We start from the raw sequence: 22,028 nt of genomic DNA, 5'->3' as shown, positions 1-22,028 counted from the left end.
GCACATGGAACCTGTTACAAGGTCACGGCCCCCCAGCTGGGCGGACTGACTACCTCCCCTGGATGTCTAGGCCTGGCCCTCAGACCCTTTCTTGGTTAGGCATCTGTATCCTCCCCTGTCTGTGTTCATCCCTACCTCTTATCTCTGAACTCCGGGCCCCCTATTCGAGCAGGTAGTTTTTATTGTATGTTACGGATCACTTTTTTCTCTGAGTGATGATCCTCTTGTTCTCCACCTTGGACTAACAGCCTTGTCTGCCATTGTCCTGGGATGTTTACGTGATGTGTGTATGTGTGTTTGTTCTAATATATACATTCTATCTTAAACAGAAAACAGTGTGTAATTTTCACACGTAACAGTTCATAGTAATAAATAGTATTTTCATTGTACCTTCAAACTAAAGGTTGAGTCATCAAAAGGTACGGAGGGTGGGAAAAAAAGTGAGCCGCCAGAGTCAAGGACTTTTCCCCAGTACCCTTGCAACTACGGTTATGTTCAAATACTTTATTGTACACTTCCCTTTTATTAAGTAATTTAATTTTATAGGAACCTGTAAAATGAAATGTATTATCATTTGAGTAACTTTAAGAGACATGGAGATTATACTATTTAAAGGAACCCTATGAAGGTCCATTAAGTAGATAATCTGCATAAGAATTTGTTTTTCATAAAGTTGCGTTTCATTAAAATAGTGCCAGAATTCCTATGATCTCAACTCAACGTTTCATTATCATGAACCAAGGCATCTCATCAAGGTAGCAACTGAATCATGGTGCCTTTTTGTCATGGGGTGAAATGGACTGAAGCCTCCTAATGTCTGTAATTAAGGGAGCTTTCAGATCACGTTACATTCTCCGGAAGCCACCTCATCCATATGCTGAAAGACTGCGTTTGACCATCAATTCCTAGAACTCATTTATCTATCCTAGGCCCGATGTCTGTTTCTAGGATTTTGTATAAAAGGACATGTTGGGTAATAGGTAATATTGCAGGCTGTGGCCTTCATTCTTTTCATGGATTTGCATTGAAATTATTAGTGAAGCTAATGGAGGGGGATGAAATTACCCATTTCCAAGGAATATCTTGGAATGATGAAGGAGTAATTATATTCTAAATACAAAATAAGGTTGTCGTGCTGATCCCACTTTAATTTTTTCCAGAATGCTGATCTGTTCTAAAATTCATACAGAACTAATTTCAGAGGAGTGAATAAAGCTTGCTTGAAATTTTCACTCAAATGGGTCACATGGGGAAAAAAGAACCAGCTGACAATTGAATGCCAGTTTGGTCTGGATACGAAACGTCTCCCCTAGGTTGGCTGAGTCCATGTGGCGGGTGGGCATTTTGGTCCGGAGAGCAGCTGAGGGGCTGGCCGGAGAGCCACGTCTCAGGTCCTGCTCCGTGACTGACTGCAGCAGCTGTGTGCAAAGCCTTTACCTTCTGGAGCCTCCTGTGGGACGGCAGAACGTGGGAGCCTGCAAGGCTGCTCCACCAGGACATCTCAGCCTGGGGAAGCTCAGAAGGCCCCTAGATGGGTGGGATACATCCCATGATGGTCCCAGACCCACATACCACAGAAGGAAGGGTATTGCGTATCGAACAAAAGCTAGTCCAAGGCAGCCTCACACAGGAAAAAACAAAACAGGACAGGGGAGCTAGCCTTCTAAACTTCCTCAGACGTCCTAGTATTGCACAGGAAGGTGACCCAACCTGCCTGAGCAAGGATCTGGTGTCGAACCCAGGGATTGTCAACCTCAGCGCTGTTGACATTGGAGTCATAATTCTTTATCGTGGGGCTGTCCTGGGCATGTAGGACGTGTAGTAGCATCCCTGGCCTCTACCCACTAGATGCCAGAAGCCAGTAGCACCTCCATGAATCCCCAGTTGTGACAACCAAAACCGTCTCCAGACATGGCCAAATGTCCTCTGGGGAACAAAGCACCCCCATTTGAGAAGCACCAATATGGGGCAAGAGACTGTCACGGAGCCTGCAGATCAAGCCCCCTCACACCTTGAGGCCTGTTTGGCAGGCCGTCTGGATCTCACAGACATCACAGCTCACGCTCCTCCCGACTTGGAGCGTGGCGCTTGATGACCGAGCCCAGATGTTCTCAGTCGAGGAGACCTTGGTTGGCCACTTTGGCTCCTGAGGTGGCAGTTTCCTCCTCTGGGAAATGAGAACAGCAGCAGGACCCCACCCACTCAGAGGCCGGTTGGGGTAACGCACACGAAGGAATATTCACTACAGGTGTTGTCAGGTTAAGACCTAAAATCCTGCGGAAGTTACAGTGTATGTAGGATTTCCCCCTCTTTGCCATCCACTGGGCTCCTCATTTCAGGATAAGTGAGTGTATCTAAGGAAAGTGTTTTAGGGCCTTACAACGCCCCCTCCCAGCACATTTGCTCATACACACACACACACACACACAGCCACCTTCTCTACCTAAAAGATGTCAGGCGGCCCTGCCATCCCGTTAGCATTGGCTTGGTTCTGTGTCAGTCCCGAGCAGAGTGTTTTTTGGTTTTGAGGGACCAAGGGATTATTAAGAGGAAGCTGTTTGAGGGAAGGTACAGTGGCGACACTTCCGTTAGAAGGAGGAGTAGGACAGCTCCTTGTCCCGGCCCGGGAAATCCTTTTCTCCATCCATTTTCCTGCCTCTGTTCAGTGGAAACCTTCTGCGGATACTTTGGCACTTGAGCTGGGGCTCCTAAAGTACGTGGAAGTCCTTTCTGTGCCACCTCATCTGAAAGCCCTAGAAAGCTTTTCCTCTTGGATAATGTTCTTAGGCTTCCAAGAGGCTTGCCCTTGTACTGGGAGCCGTTGAGGACAGGGTGAAGAAAATGGTCTAGCCTGTTTGTGGCCAAACCACCTATTTCTGGGAATTTCCCCCATGGTGCCTGGCCTAGGTTCAGAGGGAGTGTCCCTGTGGGTCTCACAGCTCTGGGACCTCGGCTCTGCAAGGCCCTCTTGGTGTCCCGTTCTGGCCTACAAAGATGTGTGAGCAGCCAACCTGATGCTTTTCTAGAGACTCTGAGCCACCCATTAGAGGCTCACTTAAACCAAAGCTCTGGCTTCCCTATTAAAGTGCCCCCAGTGGCCCAGAAGGAGGCCATGAGTGATTGCCACATGGGAGCCACAATTCCCTTGATTCCAGCCCCTGTCTAGTCACCAACACCAGCCCCCTCCCCGGCCCTGGCCCCATGAAGTACCCACGAAGAATGAGGGGTAAGAGGCTTGTGGAGGTGGGTCAACTCAGCCCATCAAAGCCTTTTGCAGAGGAAGATCCAGGCTCTTTGACGTTGTCCTCAAAGCCTCTGAGGCTTTGCTTCAGTTAATTCTATCCCACGGCCAGTTTGACCCTGGTCCAGGAAGTTGTTTCCTGTAGATCCCAATTCTGCTTAGTGCTGTGTGGGTCACCAGGTTTGCCCCGGAGCAGAGCAGGCCTCTCGTGGGAGTTTTCCGAGCCCACCCACCCCCACCACACACAACGCTCCTTGTCACCACCTAGCCGGGCGTAATGGATGCTTCAGGGTCAGCTGACAGCCGACCTGCGTCTGAGGTGGGATCCAAAGACTTTACAGCTCCCCTCCCTGCTTCTGGAGGCAGCTTTTCTCAAGGCCTCACAAAGAATGTCCTCGTGCTGTGGTCTGCCTGAGGGAGGGAGGATGAGATGCTCACAGGGGCTACTCATTTTCTCAAAATGGTCATTATTAAAATGCTTCCAGGGGCGCCTGGGTGGCGCAGTCGGTTAAGCGTCCGACTTCAGCCAGGTCACGATCTCGCGGTCCGTGAGTTCGAGCCCCGCGTCGGGCTCTGGGCTGACGGCTCGGAGCCTGGAGCCTGTTTCCGATTCTGTGTCTCCCTCTCTCTCTGCCCCTCCCCCGTTCATGCTCTGTCTCTCTCTGTCCCAAAAATAAATAAACGTTGAAAAAAAAAAAAAATTTTAAAATGCTTCCAAATGGAGTCTTTCAGCATTTGATTAAGGCCCTCAACAAAAACAACAGCCACCATGGGAATTTTCAGCGCTCTGGCCTAAATTTTGACTAAAAGGTGCCTGACGGCTTTAATCACGTAAACCACATGTGCTCTAATTTTTCTTCCCATTTCATTTTCTTCCAAATGTTAGCAATCTGAGGAAATCTCAGCAAGCCCCGAGGTTCCCTTAGAGAGTCCCGGAAGTACAAGGTGAAGTTTGGAGGACAGTGCAAGGCAGGAGGAGAAGTGAGTAGACCCTTGGCTCAGGTATCCCCATCAGCTCCGCCTGCCCGTGTCCAACCTCATTGTGACACATGTGGAAGACGCTGCTGAGGTGATAGCGAGCCTCGTGGAAACCACCTGAACCCCAGGAAAGCATGCAGGCCACCCCCTGCATCCACGCTGTTGGTGGCTGTGGTGCCTGTGGCTGTGGGTCTGCCCACGAGCCCTAAAGCGGCCCCTCACCTGCCTTCCTGACTGGAGGCCCAGGGCCCAGCCCAGACTGGAGGATTCTGGGGTGCTGGCTCGGCCTGCAGGCCCGGCCAGGGCCACCTGAACCTCGCATGTCCCTCTTCCCTGAGGCCCTCTATCCAAATTTACAGATCCCAACCTGATGCCTTTGAAGTCCATAGTCATGTTTCCCTGAGGGTCTATGGGGGCAGGTTGATAGGCCCCACCCCCACGTTGTCTCCCCCTTGTGCTTGCAAATTCAGTGGCTTCACAACAGCTAAGGTGCTTCTGCTCATGGAGCATGTTGTCATAAGCAGAATGCGTGGCGGCCATAAGCAACTGACTTTTCCCTCCCGTCATGACATGTATCGCAGGAGTCTGTCGAAGACTTTGTTCGCTTAGCTAACAGTTTCGTCACCCAGAAGCAAAATGCTCATCTAATAAGTCTGTTTAAAAAAATTACTAGTAATTGTGGATGAGTTTATCTCCCCTCCACTCAGAATTCCTGTGTGATCATGTCAGTTCCAAATGTATGCTACGTCCACCTTTTCCGGATAGAAATCTCAAGGGTTCCGTTTCCACGTCACGAAGTCTAGGATGCAGACTTTTCTCGCATTCCCTCCAAAGGGACTGTGTAGACGCTTGGCCCACCGTAAAGGGTTGACTCGTTTGGCACATTCATCCCCCTGGTCACCTGCTGTCTCACGCCTCCGTCTCTGCCACGGAGGACTAAGGTCCAGGCAGCGTCTCGTCTTTGCTTAACCGAAGGCTCAGTGGGAAGGAAGGTCAGGAGGGATCAAGTCAGCGTGCTTGCGGATCCCGGGCTGGCAGGTGAGCTCTTGGATACGGTGCCCCGGTCCCCGTCACCACCACCTGGACCCTTTTTGCAGTCCCTCCCAGCTGGCTCCCTGCTTCTTCAGGCCACCAGGCGCCACGGCGTCGTCCCCACCTCGGGACGGTGGCTGCTGTCCTTGCCCCTCTGCAGAATGCGGGTCCCCAGGCTGTTCTCGTGGCTGGCACGCTCATCATTCCGCCCACCGGGGGACCGTCCCGGCCACCCATCCGCACACCGTTTCTCCTCTCCTCCTGTGCTACTTTCCCCGACTGCTATCGCAAAGTACACGTTTACTTTCTCATTGTGTTTCTCACAGCCACAGCTCTGCGCTCACACCCCTGCACACGCTGTATTCCCTGAGTCCAAACAGAGTCTGGCACATAGTAGGTGTTCAGTACACCCTTTCGTCTCGAGCGTAAAGAAAGGGTTTGTAGGACCCTTTACGATTGCCAAAAGAGCTTTTCACGTGCCCTCCGTGTACCGTTGTGGCTTCTTTTCTGCCCACCTGTCACTAAACTGAGGGCCTTGGGAGCGAGGGTTAGGTGTGTAATTTTCTTGTAACACTGGAGGCTTCAAGCTTAGAAGGTACCCATACCCATTTTATATAATTGTACTCATGTTCCACATGTGTTTAGATTTTGTTTTTTACTCTACACTGCAAGCATTTTCCCGACTGTTCTTCTTTATAATGGCTGAATCACAGCCCAGGGGAATAGTGGCTGACAGTGTCCTTACTTAGGGGAGTGAGGAACTGAGGAAAGAAGGAAGCTTTGTTGACCTGACATCGACATGACCCTACTTTGTCTCCCCATCCGATAGGAGGGTCAGAGAAAGGGCTGGAAATTGATACTATTAAGCCACTTCTCCTATCTGCTGCTTTCCCACCTCAAAGCCCCACCCTTACACACCTGCACCCCACACCGCAGATTAGGGATCCCAGTGTCAAACAGGCACCTAAGTATGACCATATAGTGTTCCTGAGGATGAGCTGGAACTTTCTTGGGTCAAGGTCAAATTCCAGCTACCCATACAAGTCCTCACTTCCTGTGACCCGAGTTCTCACGCTTACCTAATCACATGATGGCTGCTACCTTGAGCATCTTCTCTTGTGAGTCAATGATTGCAGCCACATCCCATAGTTGGCACCCCCATGCCCCTGCCTTGGGAATCGTTTCCCTCATGTTTGCCCTTCTCAGCACTTGGATCAGGCCCTCTGGGGAGAATGGCACGGTCTGATCCTACATTTCACCGGAACTTTCTTTGGGCCATCCTCTAGTTTATCCTTATATGCACACAAGGTCCACGATCATCATTCTTTGCCAATTAAAACTGCTTTTTCCTAACATATTTAGGACCTGGCTGTTGTAACTAGTCAGTTGGATCAGGCCTAAAAGATTTCCCAAACTGGCTATATTATATTCAACATTTCAAACTTACCAGATTTAATGGCCAGAAACTGATATAATTACGGACAGTTTTAAGCAATAAGGGCATTTTTACTGCCCTGCAGAGAGAGGAGAGAACTGGCTGGCCTGAAATGAAGGAGGCAGATACGGATCATTTTCTTCCAGAAAATAATCATGTCTTATGGGATGAAAAGGAAAAACATTCAAATCCTGAGCATATCATTTCCACGGCCCCTGGATTTAGCAGGTGCCCAGACGTACAGGCAGCAGTTTTGGGCAGGAGAGGAGAATGGAGGTGTCAGGCTAGACTGGGAAGCATACAGACCCCAGGAGGAGGAAAGAAAGGTCAAGAGAAAAAAGAAAATCCTCCCACACTGGTGTGTTCTCACTAAAGTCAGCTTTCCCTTCCAAATGTGGAAATACCAGTTGAAAGAGTGAGCTTTGACCCTAGCTCTAGAGGCTGTGGCCCCAAACACTGCAGGCCCAGCCATTCCTCCAGGGACCCCGGCTCCTGCAGGCTGGGGCTGACTCCCCCCATTCCAGAATGTCAGCCTTCTCATTACTCATGGGTAACGTCCGCTCCTACCCTCCCCACTCCGACACCGGCCCTGTCTCTGTGTTGAGTGCTTCTGCAGCCAGACCCTGATGGGGGAGAAGGCAGAGGACAGCATGGCGATTAGGGCAAGGGGGCAATAGAGAGAGTCAGCCAGACCTGGTCTCCATCCCAGCTCCACTGCTGGCCAGTAGTGGGGGATCCCGCTGTCACTTCATCTCTAACCAGAGGATCATAGAAGACCTTCCTCATATGGTTATGGTGAAGAGACTAGGAAATACTAGTCCACAATGGCAACCCAGAAAACTCGTAACTCACTTCCCATCAGCAGCAAGGACAGACCTCCCACCCCGGATGCAAGGAGGGATGCATAAAGCCTTCTGGTAGCCAGGCACTGAGAGAAATCGCCAAACGAGTGGCGGTCGCCACATCAGGAACCGTTTACCGGACGGTACATGTGACCCGCAGAGTCCTTCGGTCTACACCTGGAACCCCAGTTTGGTCTACAAGAGAGAGTCCGTGGTTCCCCGCTCCCAGTGAAAGTGATGAGAGTCAACGACAACAATGGTGGGGAGCAGAGGATGCTGTATGATTTGCAAGGGGCCGCGTGCATAGCAGCACGGAGCGGGCAAGCCTTTACACCAGATCACCAGCATTGTAGGTGGAGGTGCTCGAGGTGACACCACACTTCGCCAGTCAGCCACTTGCTTTCATTATCCAGTCAGTCAGCCAACAGCTGTGCTGGGTGTTCAGCAGATGTGAGGAGGCAGCGGTCTCTCGGGAAGAGCCGGGGTCTTGAAGTTGGGTAGATGGGGTCCTATCTCAGTGCCAGTGCTTGCTGGCCAGGTGACCTGCGGCAAGTCACGGAGGCCCTGCCAGCCTCCATTTCCTCTTCTGGGAAGTGAGCATACTCGGATTTATTTTGCAAGGTTGTCCAAAAGAAAGTCATGTGTTTGAAAGCACTTAATTCTGGTCGTGAACATAGTACCACAGACGTGTTCGTTTCCTTTCCTGACCCAAATTCCAGGGCCTTTGTACTCCTAGGCCTTTTAGCGCAAATAGTCTTATAGACAGGGGTGAACTCCAACAGTTCCTACCTGAAACCTAGGTTTTGTTAGCCTTGCCCGTGCACACCTGCTAATGCCCTGGGCACAGTCCCTCGCCGCCCCAGTTCTTACGTACTCAACGTGGAAACTCGTGGGTGCTCTTGAATAAGAGCCATTTTCTTCTTCTTCTCGCCCGGACTTCTTCAACTTGAGGAATCAATATGTTCCAGCTGCCATCATTTCTCCGGGCCTCAGTGCTGCTCAACCGCAAATCAAAGCTAGCTGGTGCTTCCGGAAGAGCATAGAAGAATGCCTCCATTGCGGTCAGTCTGCGTGTGCCCCAGGACCATTCAGGCTTAGTGTAGCATCTCTGTCCCTCTCCAGAGAGCCTGAGTTCATGGGAGTCTGGGCCAAATCTAGATGAGCAAGTCTTGGTGACTAGGGCTGCCTCATCGGTAAGTCCTGTCTCTTCCCCGAAGACGCCCCAGAGTAGGTTCTAGCTGGAAACCCTCACTCCTCCGTGACCAGCAGATCCGCTCACAGGAATCAGGGATACCTCCGGATTTCCTTGCAGTCATCACCCTGCTTATTAGTCCTGGTCAGAAGGGACCTCCCTTGCTTTCACTGAGGAACATAAAGTTTTTAAGTGGACTCCAGGGAAGGCATGGAGGCCACGAGGCTACGGAAAGCTGCACGAGAATTACTCCATTTTACCCCAGATGCGCTCAGCATCATGGAAGGCATAATGAGCATAGGGGCCCGGATGCAGCATGGCGTGTGTTAATACAGTCTTGCTGTAATGTGAATGTGGGAGGCCAGACCCTGGCGGCAGCTCAAGAAGTTTCTGGAGAGGCCCCCAACGAGCACTGCAACGCCAGATAGAGCCTGGGGGAGGAACTGCCAGGCCCCATTACACCTTCCGGAAGTTCTTCCCCGGATTCCATCCTGGCGTCTGATAACAAGTGGAGAGAGCCTGTCTCCATATGCGTTTGGTAAAAATGGCTTTGAAGTAACCTAAAAACCTCAGCCGAGAGAAGACAAAGCATATGTTAAGAGAACTAAATAAAGGGGCTCCGTGTATGGGTCTATTTTTGAAATTTCAACTCTTTGAAGTAGAGTTGTCATAGCTCCCTGCCTGTTTCGACTTGTGTTGGTGAGATCTGAAGGCCGCAGAATGAAGACAGTCCTCCCCTGTGTGAAGTGTGTGTCTGTAATAACAAGCACCGGGGAGCACCTGGCCTGGCTCACTGTTGCCTGTTTCATCTCCAGGTTTTTTCTAGTTTCTCAGTGTTGCCTGGGCCTGTCTGGAGGCCTCTCTGGTTAGAAAACTAAAGCTAACTTGGCTTCGCTTCGCCACACGCATTCAGGATCACCGAAGACACAGGCATATGTCATTGTACCCTCATAAACAACCCCCACGGTCTGCCCATGCCTGACTCGGCTGCAGCCACGTCAAGTCCCCATTCCCCAAACCGTTTCTAATAGAGAAGCTGGTCCTGGAGCATTTTATGAGCTTCACGAGGACGATGCTGTGAGTCACGTTTATGAGCATGAATTCACGATACACCACAGCGATCGAAAATCAAAGTTCTTATTCGCACATTTGTTATGACCTTGGATAAAGAATGCGGGCACCAGGCCTGGCTTTGCCCCTCAGAGGCCACTGTGACCCTGGGCCAGCCACTCTCCTGTCGTCACAGCCTCACCTGCAAACTGAAGGGGCTGGCCAAATTCAGTGTCCTGCCATTATGGGGGACAGTGGGACATTTTTTTTTTTTGTCAGTTTGCCTTTGGGAAGCTGAATTCCAGAAAGGAGCCAACCCCAGTTCTGTCCTTTACGGTGTATGTAAAGCCACTACCTTATAGTTCGTGAGCCTGCTGGGGGACGTGAAGGTTGATTCTGTAGGACGCATGCGTCTCCTTTCAGTGTTTTGGTTATTCCCAGTGATGCGTGAGTGCTGATTGACACACGCCGTGTTCAAGTGACCGTAGCCAGTTGAATAAGTCACGGATTTGCCCGAAGTACATTATCAGTTTTTTATATATCCTCAATCAAACAGAAGTGGAGGGATAGTCCTCCCAGGTGGATCTTAATTCTAAGTTCAAACTTCCAACTTTTTTCTGACCTTTTTCTTAAACACCCCATGTTTTGAATGATCCTGTCTACCATGCGAACTGCACATATTTAGTATAATTCCTATTTTCATTTTGATTGACTTTAGCCGCACAGCTACCAGTCGGATGTCTCAGTGTGAGATAATGACAGGCACTCCGTATTCAGCCGATGCATTTTTATCGTAAAGAGGAGGAATGTGAGGCAGGCATGACTCTGTTCGCAGGAAATGGACGTTTTGAAATAATGAAATCCACTCATAGACTCTTGGAGGTCCAGGAACCTCTGCTGTAGTACGTTATTAGAAAATAAAATTGAGTTTGTTTGTTTTGGCTTCTGGGAACTCACTGAGTGCTAGTAATGAAAATAGTGATTGCAGGAAGAAGTATTGTGTTTACACCCTTTGCCAGGCTCCTCTTACATGATTTATTAAAGAGTCCCTGCCCTTTCTTGACTTCTCTAATCACGGACATGAGAAGTTCTCCAACAGTTGCTGAACCAGAAACTCACTGCCATAATGGACAAGTGTCACTTCTATGTCATTGAGATTTTTCGGTGTGCACAGAAAATTCTGTGTTTTGATAGCATAGAAGAGGATAGGTAGGATGGCTTTTGAGCAGACCCACAATTTGGTTTTCAACAAAGTTTTAAGTACCGAGAAAATAGAAGGTCCAAGGCCACATTGGTAGGCACAGGGGAATGTTTCAAAAATAAGGTTGGTTCCCATCTTAATTTATAACCTTCAGTGGTCTGAGAGGAGCCCACACTCTGGGAGAAAGGAGTGATTCACTCCTAAGGATCATGTCAAAGCTACTGGAAGTCCTAATTTACCAGCTTGACTAATTATAGAAAATTGGTATCACGGGACAAAATAATTTAGCAAGGTAAATTAAAACTCGTATCTTTTCAAAAATCATCCAGACTTTACTGATCTGTCATTTTGAAAGCCCAGTCAGACCTACACACCAAATAATGCATGAATGCATTCCCTGTTTTTTCATTTCCCTGTGGAAGGACATCTTCGTTCCTTTCGCTTTTTAGTGACTGTGAATAAAGCTGCTATAGACTTTTGCAGACAGGCTCGTGTGCGAACGTAAGTTTTCAGTGTACTTGGGTGAGTACCTAAGAGTGCAATTGCTGGGCCATATGGTAAGACTGTGTTTAATTTTATAAGAAAGCGGCTCACTGTCCTCCAAAGTGCTGGAATTTTGCATTCCAACCAGCAACGGATGAGAGTTTCTGCTACTCTGCTTCCCGGCCAGCGTTTGCCATTGTTAGTTTTATGAATTTTAGCCATTCTGATAGGTACGTAGCGGCATGGCACTGCAGTTTTAGTTTGTATTTCTCTGATGAAAAATGGTACTGAGTATCTTTTCACGTGCTCATTTGCCACCCATAATACTTTCTTTGGTCAAATGTCTGTTCAGATTGTTGGTTGTTCTGTTGAATTTTAAGAGTTCTTTATGTGTTCTAGATAAACGTCATTTATCAGATATGTGATTTGCATTTGTTTCTCCCAGTCTGTGCCGATCTTACTCCCTTATCGATGTTTTACGAAGAGCCAAGTTTTTAATATTGGTAAAATCCAATTTGTTGGTTTTTTTCTTTCAGGGGTTGTGCTTTCGTATTGTATCTAAAAATTCATCAACAAAGCTAAGGTCACATAGATTCTTACATTGTCTCCTAGAAGTTTTATAGTTTTAGATTTTACACATTCGGATCCACGATTCACTTTGAGTTATGTTTTTTTTTAATTTTTTTTTTAATGTTTATGTATTTTTGAGACAGAGAGAGACACAGCATGAGCAGGGAATGGGCAGAGAGAGAGGGAGACACAGAATGTGAAGCAGGCTCCAGGCTCTGAGCTGTCAGCACAGAGCCCGACGCGGGGCTCGAACTCACGAACTGTGAGATTGTGACCTGAGCCGAAGTCAGTCGCTTAACCGACTGAGCCACCCAGGCGCCCCGAGTTATGTTTTATTTAAGGTGTAAGATACGTGTCTAGGTTCATGTTTGTTTTTTTTTTTGTTGTTGTGTTTTTTTGCATATGGGCATCCTTTGTTGTAGCACTGTTTGTTCAAAAGGCTGTCTTCCCCCCATTCAATTACCTTGTCACATTCGTCAAAATGTTGATAGTATTTGTGTGTGACTGTGTTTGGGCTAACAATTCTATTTGATTGATCTGTATATCTGCCAATACCATACCGTCATGGTTACCGTAGCTATATAGTAAATCTTAAAACTGTATAGTGTGGTTCCTCCAACTTTATTCTCCTTTTTTCAAAATTGTTTTAGCTATTCTAGTTCCTTTGCCCTTCCATACAAATTAGTATCCGCTGTTCTATATCTACGTAAAACCCTTCTGGGATTTTGATAGGAAATGCATTAAACCTAAATTTGGGGAGAATTAATATCTTTATTGAGTCTTCCAATTCATGAACATAGTATATCCATTTGTTTAGGTGTTTTTTCTTTCAACAGCATTTTGTAGTTTTTAGCATACAGATCCTGATATATTTTGTTGGATTAATACCTTTGGAATTTGTCAGAACTTGTTTTGTAACTCAACATATGACATATCTTGAAAACTTCCCATGTACCCTTGAAAAGAATATATATTCTGAAGTTGTTAGATGAATTTTCTACATATGTCAATTAGGTCAGGTTTGCTAATCTTGTGTAAAACTTCTGTGTCCTTCTGATGTTTGTATGCATGTTACTGAGAGAGATTGAAAAGTAATCCCACCATAATTTTGGTGTCTAATTCTCCCTTTGGTTTCATCATTTTTTTTTAAATTTATTTTTAGACTGTTATTAAGTACGTTTAGAATTTAGACTTGGTAGGGGCACTTGGGTGGCTCAGTCAGTTGGGCTTCCGACTTCAGCTCAGGTTATGATCTTATGATTTATGAGTTCAAGCCCAGTGTTGGGCTCTGTGCTAACAGCTCAGAGCCTGGAGCCTGCTTCGGATTCTGGTCTCCCTCTCTCTCAGCCCCTCTTCCGCTCACCTCTGTCCCTGTCTGTCTCAAAAATAACATTAAAAAACTAAAAAAAAATTTAGTCTTGGTATATATTACTGGTCAATTGATCTTTCTATAAATACAAAATGTCTCTCTTTACCTCTGGTTACAATTATTGGCTTCCAGTCTACCTTGTCTGATAGTAGCTACCCCAGCTTTGTCTGGTTACTGTTTATGCGGCATCTGTTTTCATTCTTTAACCTTCATTTGGTCTGTGCCCTTATATTTAAAAAGGTATGTTTGGGGGCACCTGGGTAGCTCAGTCAGTTAAACGTCCGGCTCCTGATTTCAGCTCAGATTATGATCCTAGAGTTCATGGGATCAAGGCCTGTGTCAGGCTCTGCACTGACAGTGCAGAGTCTGCTTGGGATTCTCTCTCTCCCTCTCTCTGTGCCCCTCCCCTGCTTGTGCACACACACTCTCTCTCTCTCAAAGTAAATAAATAAGCATTTAAAAGGGGGAAAAAAGAAAAGATATGTTTCTTGTAAGCAGCATGTAGTTGTGTTGTATTTTATTTTGTTTATATCTAGTCTCAAAATTTCAGTCTTTTACTTGTAGTACATTTATTAAATGCACACTTAAGGTAGGTATTGATAACATTTGGATTTACATCTACCACATTACCTTTGGTTTCTGCTCCTTTTTGTCTTCCCTCTTTGAGTTTTGGTTTGTCTTACTCTTCTGGTTTCTTAACATGAAAGCTTGGATTATTAACTTAAACTTTTCTTCTTTTTTAATGTATTTAGTACTATAAATTTATCTTTAAGCACTGCTCTAGCAGAATGCCACAGATTTTGATATATTGTATAGTCAATTTTTAAGTTAAAATATTTTCTGATTTTCCCTGGGGTGTCCTCTTTGATCTTTGGATGATTTAGGAGTAAGTTGTTTAATTTCCAAGGGATGTGAGATATCCCTGTTACCTTTATTGACTTATAGTTTATGATTACAAATATAATATATATGGTTTCAGTTCTTTTATATTAGTTAAGATTTGTTTTATGGTCCAGAATATTATATACATTAGCAAATGTTCCTGATTTCTTGGGGAAAATATATATATTCTGTTATTGATGGGTTTAGTGCTCCACAAATGCCAATGAGATCCAGTTAGTTGATGATGTGGTTCAACTCTTTTATGTCCTTGCTGATTTTTACCTACTCATTCTATCTATTACTATGAGAGTAGTTTTGAAACCTCCAACTACAGTTGCACATTTGTTTGTTTTTCCTTTCAGTTGTATCAGTTTTTGCTTTGTGAATTTTTTTATTTATTTTGAGTGAGGGAGAAAGCACATGTGCAAGTGTGAGTTGGGGGAAGGGCAGAGAGAGAGCAGAGAGAGAATGCCAAGCAGGCTCTGCATGCTGTCATCACAAAGCTCAATGTGGGGCTCAAACTCATGAACCATGAGCTCATGCTCTGAGCCAAAATTAAGAGTCAGATGCTTAACTGAATGAGCCACCTCAGTACCCCTGCTTTGTGTATGTTTAATTTCTATTGCTAAATGAGTACGCACTTGTTATTCTATATTTTTGATGACAAAACCTTTTTATCTTTGGTAATTTTTTTCGTTCTGAAGTCTTCATTGTCTGATATTAATATAGCTACTCTAGCTTTGTTTTGATTCATATTTGCATGATTTTCATCCTTTTACTTTTAACCAACCTATCTCTCTCTATTTAAGATTCTTGTAAATAGTATTGTGTTGGGTCATTTTTTTTTTTTTTTTTTTTTTTTTTTGGTCATTGTACAAAAATTCTTATTTGCTGCGTTTGGATCATTTACATTTAATGTAATTCTTGATATGATAGGATACAGTCTACCTTTTTACTTGATTTATACTTATCCCTTCTGTTTTCATTTTCTTGTTTTTTTTTTTTCTTCCTAACTTCTTTTAAGTTATTGAATATTTTTTAGTAGTACAGTTTGTCTGCTGTATTTTTTACTAAGTTTTTTTAGTTGTTGCTTTTGGGACTATGAAAGACTTTACTTTTCATAATCTATTTATAATCAGTATTTTACCACTTCAATTATAATATAGAAACATTACCACGTTATAGATTCCTCTACCTTTCCCCCTTTATGCTCCAATTTTCTTATATCTACATATGTTGAAAACCCTATCAGATAATATTGTATGTTTTGCTTTTCTGCCACCAAGTGTATTTTAAATAAAGGGAATAGTGTGTTTTACTTTTCTCAGATATTTACCATTTCTGTTGCTCTTCCTTTTTTTCCTAAGGTTCCAAGTTTCCTTCTGGTGTTATTTCCTTTCTCTCTGAAGAGTTCCCCCCCACCACCACCCTTTTTTAAAGTTTATTTATTTATTTGTTTTTAAGTAATCTCTACCTCCCACGTGGGGCTCAAACTCATGACTCTGAGATCAAGAGTCACATGCTCTTCCTAATGAGCCAGCCATGCACCCCTGAAGAGTTTCCTTTAGTGATTCTTTTAAAGAAATTCTGCTTCTATTAGCTTTCCTTCATTGGAGAATATCTTTATTTCACCTTAATTCCTGAATGATATTTTTGCTAGATATAGAATTCTAGTTTGATACTTCTTTTCTTTTTTAGCACTTTAAAAATGTTGTGTCACTCTCTTCTGATCTCAGTGTGATGAGAAGTCCACCATAATTCAAATCCGTGTTCTCCTATAAGTAATGTATTATTTTCTGCCTGAGTTCACAGTTCTTTGTCCTCAACCAGTTTGACCGTGGATGTTTTTGGATGGGGATTCTTTGGGGTTATCTTGTTTGAGAGTCTTTCACTTTTTTGAATCTGTAGATTTAGATGTTTCATCACACTTGGAACAGTTTTAGCTACAATTTCTTCAAATAATTTTCATCCATTCATGCTCTGCCCTCTTATTCCAGAACTCCAGTGATACACACCTTTCGTTATTATCCCACAGATTCCTGAGACTCTGTCCATTTGTGTTTTCAAATGTTTTTCTGTCTCGTTGCTCAGATTGGACCATTTCTATTGATCTGTCTTCAAATTCACTGCCTCTTTCCATTATGCTAATGAATCCATTTGGCATGGCTTTTAAAAATTTTGGGTTCTATTTTTCTAGATTTTCATTTGCTTATTTTTTATATCTTCTAATTTTTTTACATTCTATTCCAATACTGCTTTACTTTAATACTTGTTTTAAGAGTGTTACATTCTACTTTAATATTTGTTTCAAGAGCATTAGTGATTACTTGTTTTAGCATTTTTATAACACTTTTAAGTCTTTGTCAGATAATTCCAATATCTGTGTCATCTTGTTACTTATTGTCTTTTGTTGTCTTTTCTCATGTGAGTTGAGATTTTCATGGTTATTTGTATGCTGAACAATTTTGGATTTTATCTTGGCTATTTTAAATATTATGAGACACTGTGTCTAGTTGGAACTCTATACAGAACGGTGATTATGATCAGGTTGAAGGCCAGAATAGTAATTTCAATGCCAGGTTAGTTTCAAAGCATTTGCAATGCTCTTTGGACCTATCTTATGTGTCTGTCCTTTAGGAGTCAGTCTGGGATCTGGACAGCGGTTTATTAGCTCAGTTCCTTAAGTTTTGGGTATGCCATTTGGATCAGTTCCATGCATGCACAGGTTGAGGGTGAGCCTAGGAGTTTATAGGCAATTTTATGGGATTTGTTTCTTGAGGTCTTCCTGATTCATTATGTCCCCAGTACTTTTCTGGTTCCTTGCATCTCCCATTCTCTGACCATAAACTGCTCACTTCCACAACTGTCACGTTTAGGGGGAGAGGGGCCGCCTGGGGCTCCTGTCTCTGGCCGTTGTTGTTGCTGCCACTGCCACTGCCACTGCAGAGTTTCCTGGGACCTGGGACAAGAGAACTGAGGGAAAGGAAAGGAAAAGAACCTGGAAGGTTTCATCTGCTCTCTGTGAGCGTCTGGGAGTTTCCTTTCCCACTTCTCAAGCCTGGCTTGCCCCAGAGCTCTCTCTTCTGCCCCACAGTGCTCACCTCCATGGTTTGGGTTTGCTGACTTCAATCCAGGCTGTACTGGAGGGAAAGAAGTGGTAAACTCACCACCAGCTGAGTGGTGTTTTGAGTCCAGTGCCTTTCCCCAGTCTGCCTGCTGCCATTTACTTTTCAGTGCCCCAAATCACTGTGCCGTGCATTTTATAGTTTGGGTTTTATAATTACATGTAGAGGGAGAGAAAGGGTGGCATGTGTTTTTTCCGTCTCACCAAGCCAGAACTAGAACCTCCGATTGATATTATTGAAAACCCTTATTTTCTAATTAACTCAGCTTTATATACAGGACAACTGATGTTGTTAGTAAGAAAGAGTTCAATGAAGTGGCCCAATCACATAGTTTTCAGTTAATTCTTTTGGATTTGTTTATGGCTACATCTATGTCGGCTGCACACGATGCTATTTTGATCTTTTCCTTTGATCACCTAATTCTCACTGTAGTTTTCTATTTGCACCTTCTAACTCACCTCGTGAGCCTCGTGGGCAGAGGTAGTCTTGTAATTTCTTTGCAACTTGTGGGGCCTCTGCACACGGGCCCACAGTACAGATAAGGCAGCGATTCTGGATATAGTTCAACTGAGCTGTATGTGGCAACTTTGAGAAAAACCAGGTGGGAAGCCTCACTGAAGACCCCTTTAGTACAAGTTTATGCTTACTTCAGACAGAATCGAACTACAGCTGACGTTTTCAAATAGCAGCCTTTGAACGCATCAAGGTGGGTGTAATTTCAGAACAGATTTACATGCGGCTCTTTTAAGATGCAAACCTCTGCAGAAACCACACCTGATGCAACTGAGCTGGCTGCTGGTAGCTGGCATACCCAGCGGGCGGGAACGGATCTCCGTGGAGGTGCAAATTCATTCACACGTAATTTGGAGTCCGTGTTAAGGTCTAATTACCCCCGCGACCTTCCTGTCACCATGAGTGATTGATTAAGAAATGTTTGACCTCTTCTTGCGAACTGGGGAGAGGATCATCCGGCCCTGGTCACTGTGATCAAGTGGAAAGACCAGGAGCACTTGAGCAGCGGGGGGCAGCGGAGGCCAGCCTGGTTCCAGCTTCATGGTGGGATTAGGATCAGGCTCCAGGTGTACCTCACCTCTGTTGTGGCCCCTTAATCTCGCCCAGCCTCCATTACCTCATCTATAAAGCATGCCGTGTGCTTGCGTTGCAAGGTGAATAAATAAAAAGAATAGATGAGAGAGTGGACGGGAGACGGCAGGGCCTTCCGAAAGGTAAAGCACCATGCAAGTGTTTATAAAATATTTTTAAATAACAATAGGACACAAACGTTGAATTAAGAGGAGCAAGTCTAATACTAGGATCGAGGTTCATTCCTGAAGCCTCTTCTTGTGTTGTGGACATGCATTCTTCTGGAGGGCTTTCAGAGGAAGTCTCTGGAAGCCTAGGTTGTGTGTGATTCGGCTCATAGGCACCAGAGAGTCAGAGATCCCCACATGTTTTTCCTTTTCTTCCCAGGACCATGGCAATGAGCAAGGGCCCATTCCTTAGGGTACTTGGGAAGGGGTGTGTACCCAGGTTTGGTTATTAGTCCTTCCCCCCGCAGGCCCCCCAGATCTCCAGGCAACCAGAATTGTGATTCTTCTGTCCATATGAACAAGGTTGTGTTGGACTCAAGGTCCCAAGGAGTCCTGGCCCTGACAACTGGAAAAGTTCCTTCGTCATCACTTACTCTAAGTCGGAAGTTCAGGCTTCCAGAACACAAACACTCCTGAGGGACCCAATGGAAGGCACCCTACCCCGACCCGGCATGTCTCCAGCCCCGACAGACTCTGTCATGCTCACCCCCAGGTGCCACCACTGTCTGCCTCTAGTGCCCCGCTCAGCAGTGCCCTGGGGGGTGGGGACTCAGGGCCTGCTCCCTAATGCCACCAGTAGCCTGAGACTCAGGGTGCCTATCCAGTGGGGCCGGAGTCAGGGATGGGCCGGCCAACCACTTTCTTCTCCCTCCCTCAAAGGTCACATCCAATGAGAAGCATCTGGAGAATCTCAAGGATGCAGGCAGCCTCTTGCGGGCTCTGGAGGGGCTGGCCGCCTCTGGCGGGTAAGTAGACCGAGGACGAGGACCCATGCCTTCCAGCCTGTCATTGCCAGTGTGGGAGGGGCCGCCGTGCCACTGCACCCCCCCCCCCTGGGTATCCCCCCCTGGCAGGTGGGGTTGGGGGTGGGGAAATCAGCAGGGGGAGGGAGGAAAGGAGAATGTCTTAGCCCTGCTGGGGGGGAGGGAATATTCCCATCTATAGGGAAGAGAGCTGGGAAGGGACGCCCGGGGGGATGGGATGAACCTCGTGAGGAAGGCAGTCACCCCTTGTGCACAGGTGGCCTCCTCCACCTGTAAGAGTGGTAGAGTAAGGGCCACAGGGAGGGTTCATCCCACGATGACACCACACACACACACACACACACACACACACCCTGAACTTGAGAGGTGGGGGCGGGGGGGGGGGGGCGTGCTTACGAGTTGTTCCTCTGATCTGAGCTGTTGATGCCAACTGACCAAAGAAGAACGACATGGGAGTAAGAGGAAAGCTGCCGCCAGGCATCCATCCTTCATCGGGCCTGTGTTACCCACTCACTGCGCGTGACTGTGCCAGAGCCTGGCGTGGGGTCCGGCCCTCGTCCCCAGAGCTGAGGGAGGTGGCCTGAGGTTGCGGGGGCCACAGTCCCCTGAGCTTCAGCCGCTCTCCCGGGCCTGGGGAGAGGGATCCACCTCGTAGGGGGCACCCGGCCTTCACTAGGCACGCGAGACGGGGAACGGGTGCTGTCATCCCCCGGTGGTTGGTTTTCACAACCACAGGGTTCTCTGAATTCTGCTTCCTGGTGTTCCGGGTTCGGTGTTAATTTGAAGAAAGATGCACGGCTGGGGTGTTGCCGAGAGGGGGTCTGTGGACAAGGGACGCCGTCTCCTAGAGTACCCGGGTCCTGCTCTTAGGTTTAAGCCAAAGAGGGAGGCTGTGCGTGGTTTCTGTGAGGTGAGGGGGAAGGACCGGCTAGCTCGGCCGGGGGTGGGGAGCCTCCTTGCCCTGCTGGGACCCTGTGGTGTGAGACGTGGACAGTGACTCCCCGGGCTGGGCCGCAGGCCTCCAGCAAGACTGCTGTGAGGAGCACGTGGCATGTGTCCCCAGGGACCTGGCCTCGTGTGTCAGGAAGCCACTCCGAACAGACGTGTGCCACGGAGGGCCCGGGAGAGCCACCGGGTGGACAGGAGTCGAGCGGAGAGCCCCCGAGAGCCCATCCTCTCCAGTGCCTGCCTCTGCGGGACTCCTCATCCAGCAGGGGACTCCGTGCCTTTAGGCCAAGGCCAACACAGCCTCAGAGCTGGACCCAAACGTGTCAAAACACGGCTCAGTGCACCACGAAACGAGTCGCCTCTTCTGTACCACCCCCCCCCCGCCCGGCACTCCGGCGACTGAAATGTCTACACCAGGCAGACCTCGATCTTGGGTTAGGGAGGTTGCTGCCACGAAGGTGTCTTATTTGGGCTTCGTCCAGATGGCCAACCAGAAAAGGCCTTCTCACGTTGAACAAGAACAAGTGGATGGCCGTGTTCCCGGTCCTGACGTGGCTCTGTCAGAGGTCGGTGTCCCCTCCTTGCCAGTCCCCGGGTCCCCCCCTGGGCTGCTCTGGTGGGCACGGTGGACGGCAGGACTCTGCCAGACTGGCCTTGACTCAGCCAGGATCAGGCTGAGTTCAAACGCATTCTTGCCATCCCTTGGGACGTTTGATGCGCGGAGCAGGAACGCGTGGCGCCATCCCCTGACCACAGCCCCCGGCCACGGCAACCCACCGCTCAGGCAGCACGCCCGCCCCCGGTTATTTGGCAACAGCCCTATTTCTGTGTAGGCGAGGGTCTGCCACGAACTAGTTTTATCCTTCAGGGCGGTGCTACAGGTCATTCTTTTCCTCGCTAACCGTTGTTAAGGCGCAGGTTTAAATGTGTCTCATTCAACAGACTTGCCATTTTAAGCTCTGAACGGCACATCCACACGGATGAGGGTAAGAAACCCAAAGCCTCCCGGCTGATCGGCCAGGAAGTGGCGAAAAGGAGCAGGGAGAACCAGCGTCTGGAGCGGGTCTGGGATCTGGGCCCGGGCGCACGAGTCAACTGCAGGCCGGCCATGGGCAGGCCCGTTGCAGGATCCGGGCTAGGCAGGGTCGGGCTGCCATCTGACTCGCCCCCACGGCTCCGTGTCCGTGCACGCGGCCTAAGTGGTTTGGATGGCGGGGCCGGGCGCTCAGGCCTGGCTTAGGGGTGCCGGCGCGGCCAGTTCCGAGCCCCTCTGGGACCGTGGGCTGAGGCCCCGGAGACGGAGTATCCCGTTTCCGCTCAAAATGATGCACGAGGGCAGTTTTACGAACCAGCAGATACTCAGGTACCAGAGAGGCCAGCCCCTTTGGAAGAGGGGCTGTTTTCCCCTGGAGATGGCTAAGTGTTTCTACCTTGGTTTTTCCCACAGTTCGTCTGCTGACAGTGTGGTGGCTTCGTTGGCCCTGGAAATGCTCCAGCTGTTGGACACCAGGCGAGAAGGCACTTAGCACCAGCCCTCGGCTACACACGCTGGCCACACTGCCACCCGTGGCTCTCTTTGGACCTAATAAAGTCAGCCGAACCCAGA

General features: G+C 47.5%; 1 protein-coding gene across 6 annotated transcripts in view; it reads left to right on the top strand.

Annotated features, from left to right (window-relative positions):
• ULK4 (unc-51 like kinase 4) overlaps positions 1 to 22,028 on the top strand; it is a 583,293-nt gene extending 561,265 nt beyond the window's left edge. For all 6 annotated transcript variants that reach the window (XM_086720525.1, XM_086720521.1, XM_086720524.1 and 3 more), the window contains 2 exons: positions 19,371 to 19,456; positions 21,870 to 22,028. In XM_086720525.1, coding sequence (XP_086576651.1) covers positions 19,371 to 19,456; positions 21,870 to 21,948 — 165 coding nt within the window. In that variant the 3' untranslated portion in view covers positions 21,949 to 22,028. The remainder of the gene's footprint in view (positions 1 to 19,370; positions 19,457 to 21,869) is intronic.

Source organism: Puma concolor, chromosome C2 (genome assembly GCF_028749965.1).
Source record: "Puma concolor isolate L17-30 chromosome C2, mPumCon1.1.hap2, whole genome shotgun sequence".
Lineage (NCBI taxonomy): Eukaryota > Metazoa > Chordata > Mammalia > Carnivora > Felidae > Puma > Puma concolor.
This window is presented reverse-complemented; position numbering and strand designations above follow the sequence as displayed.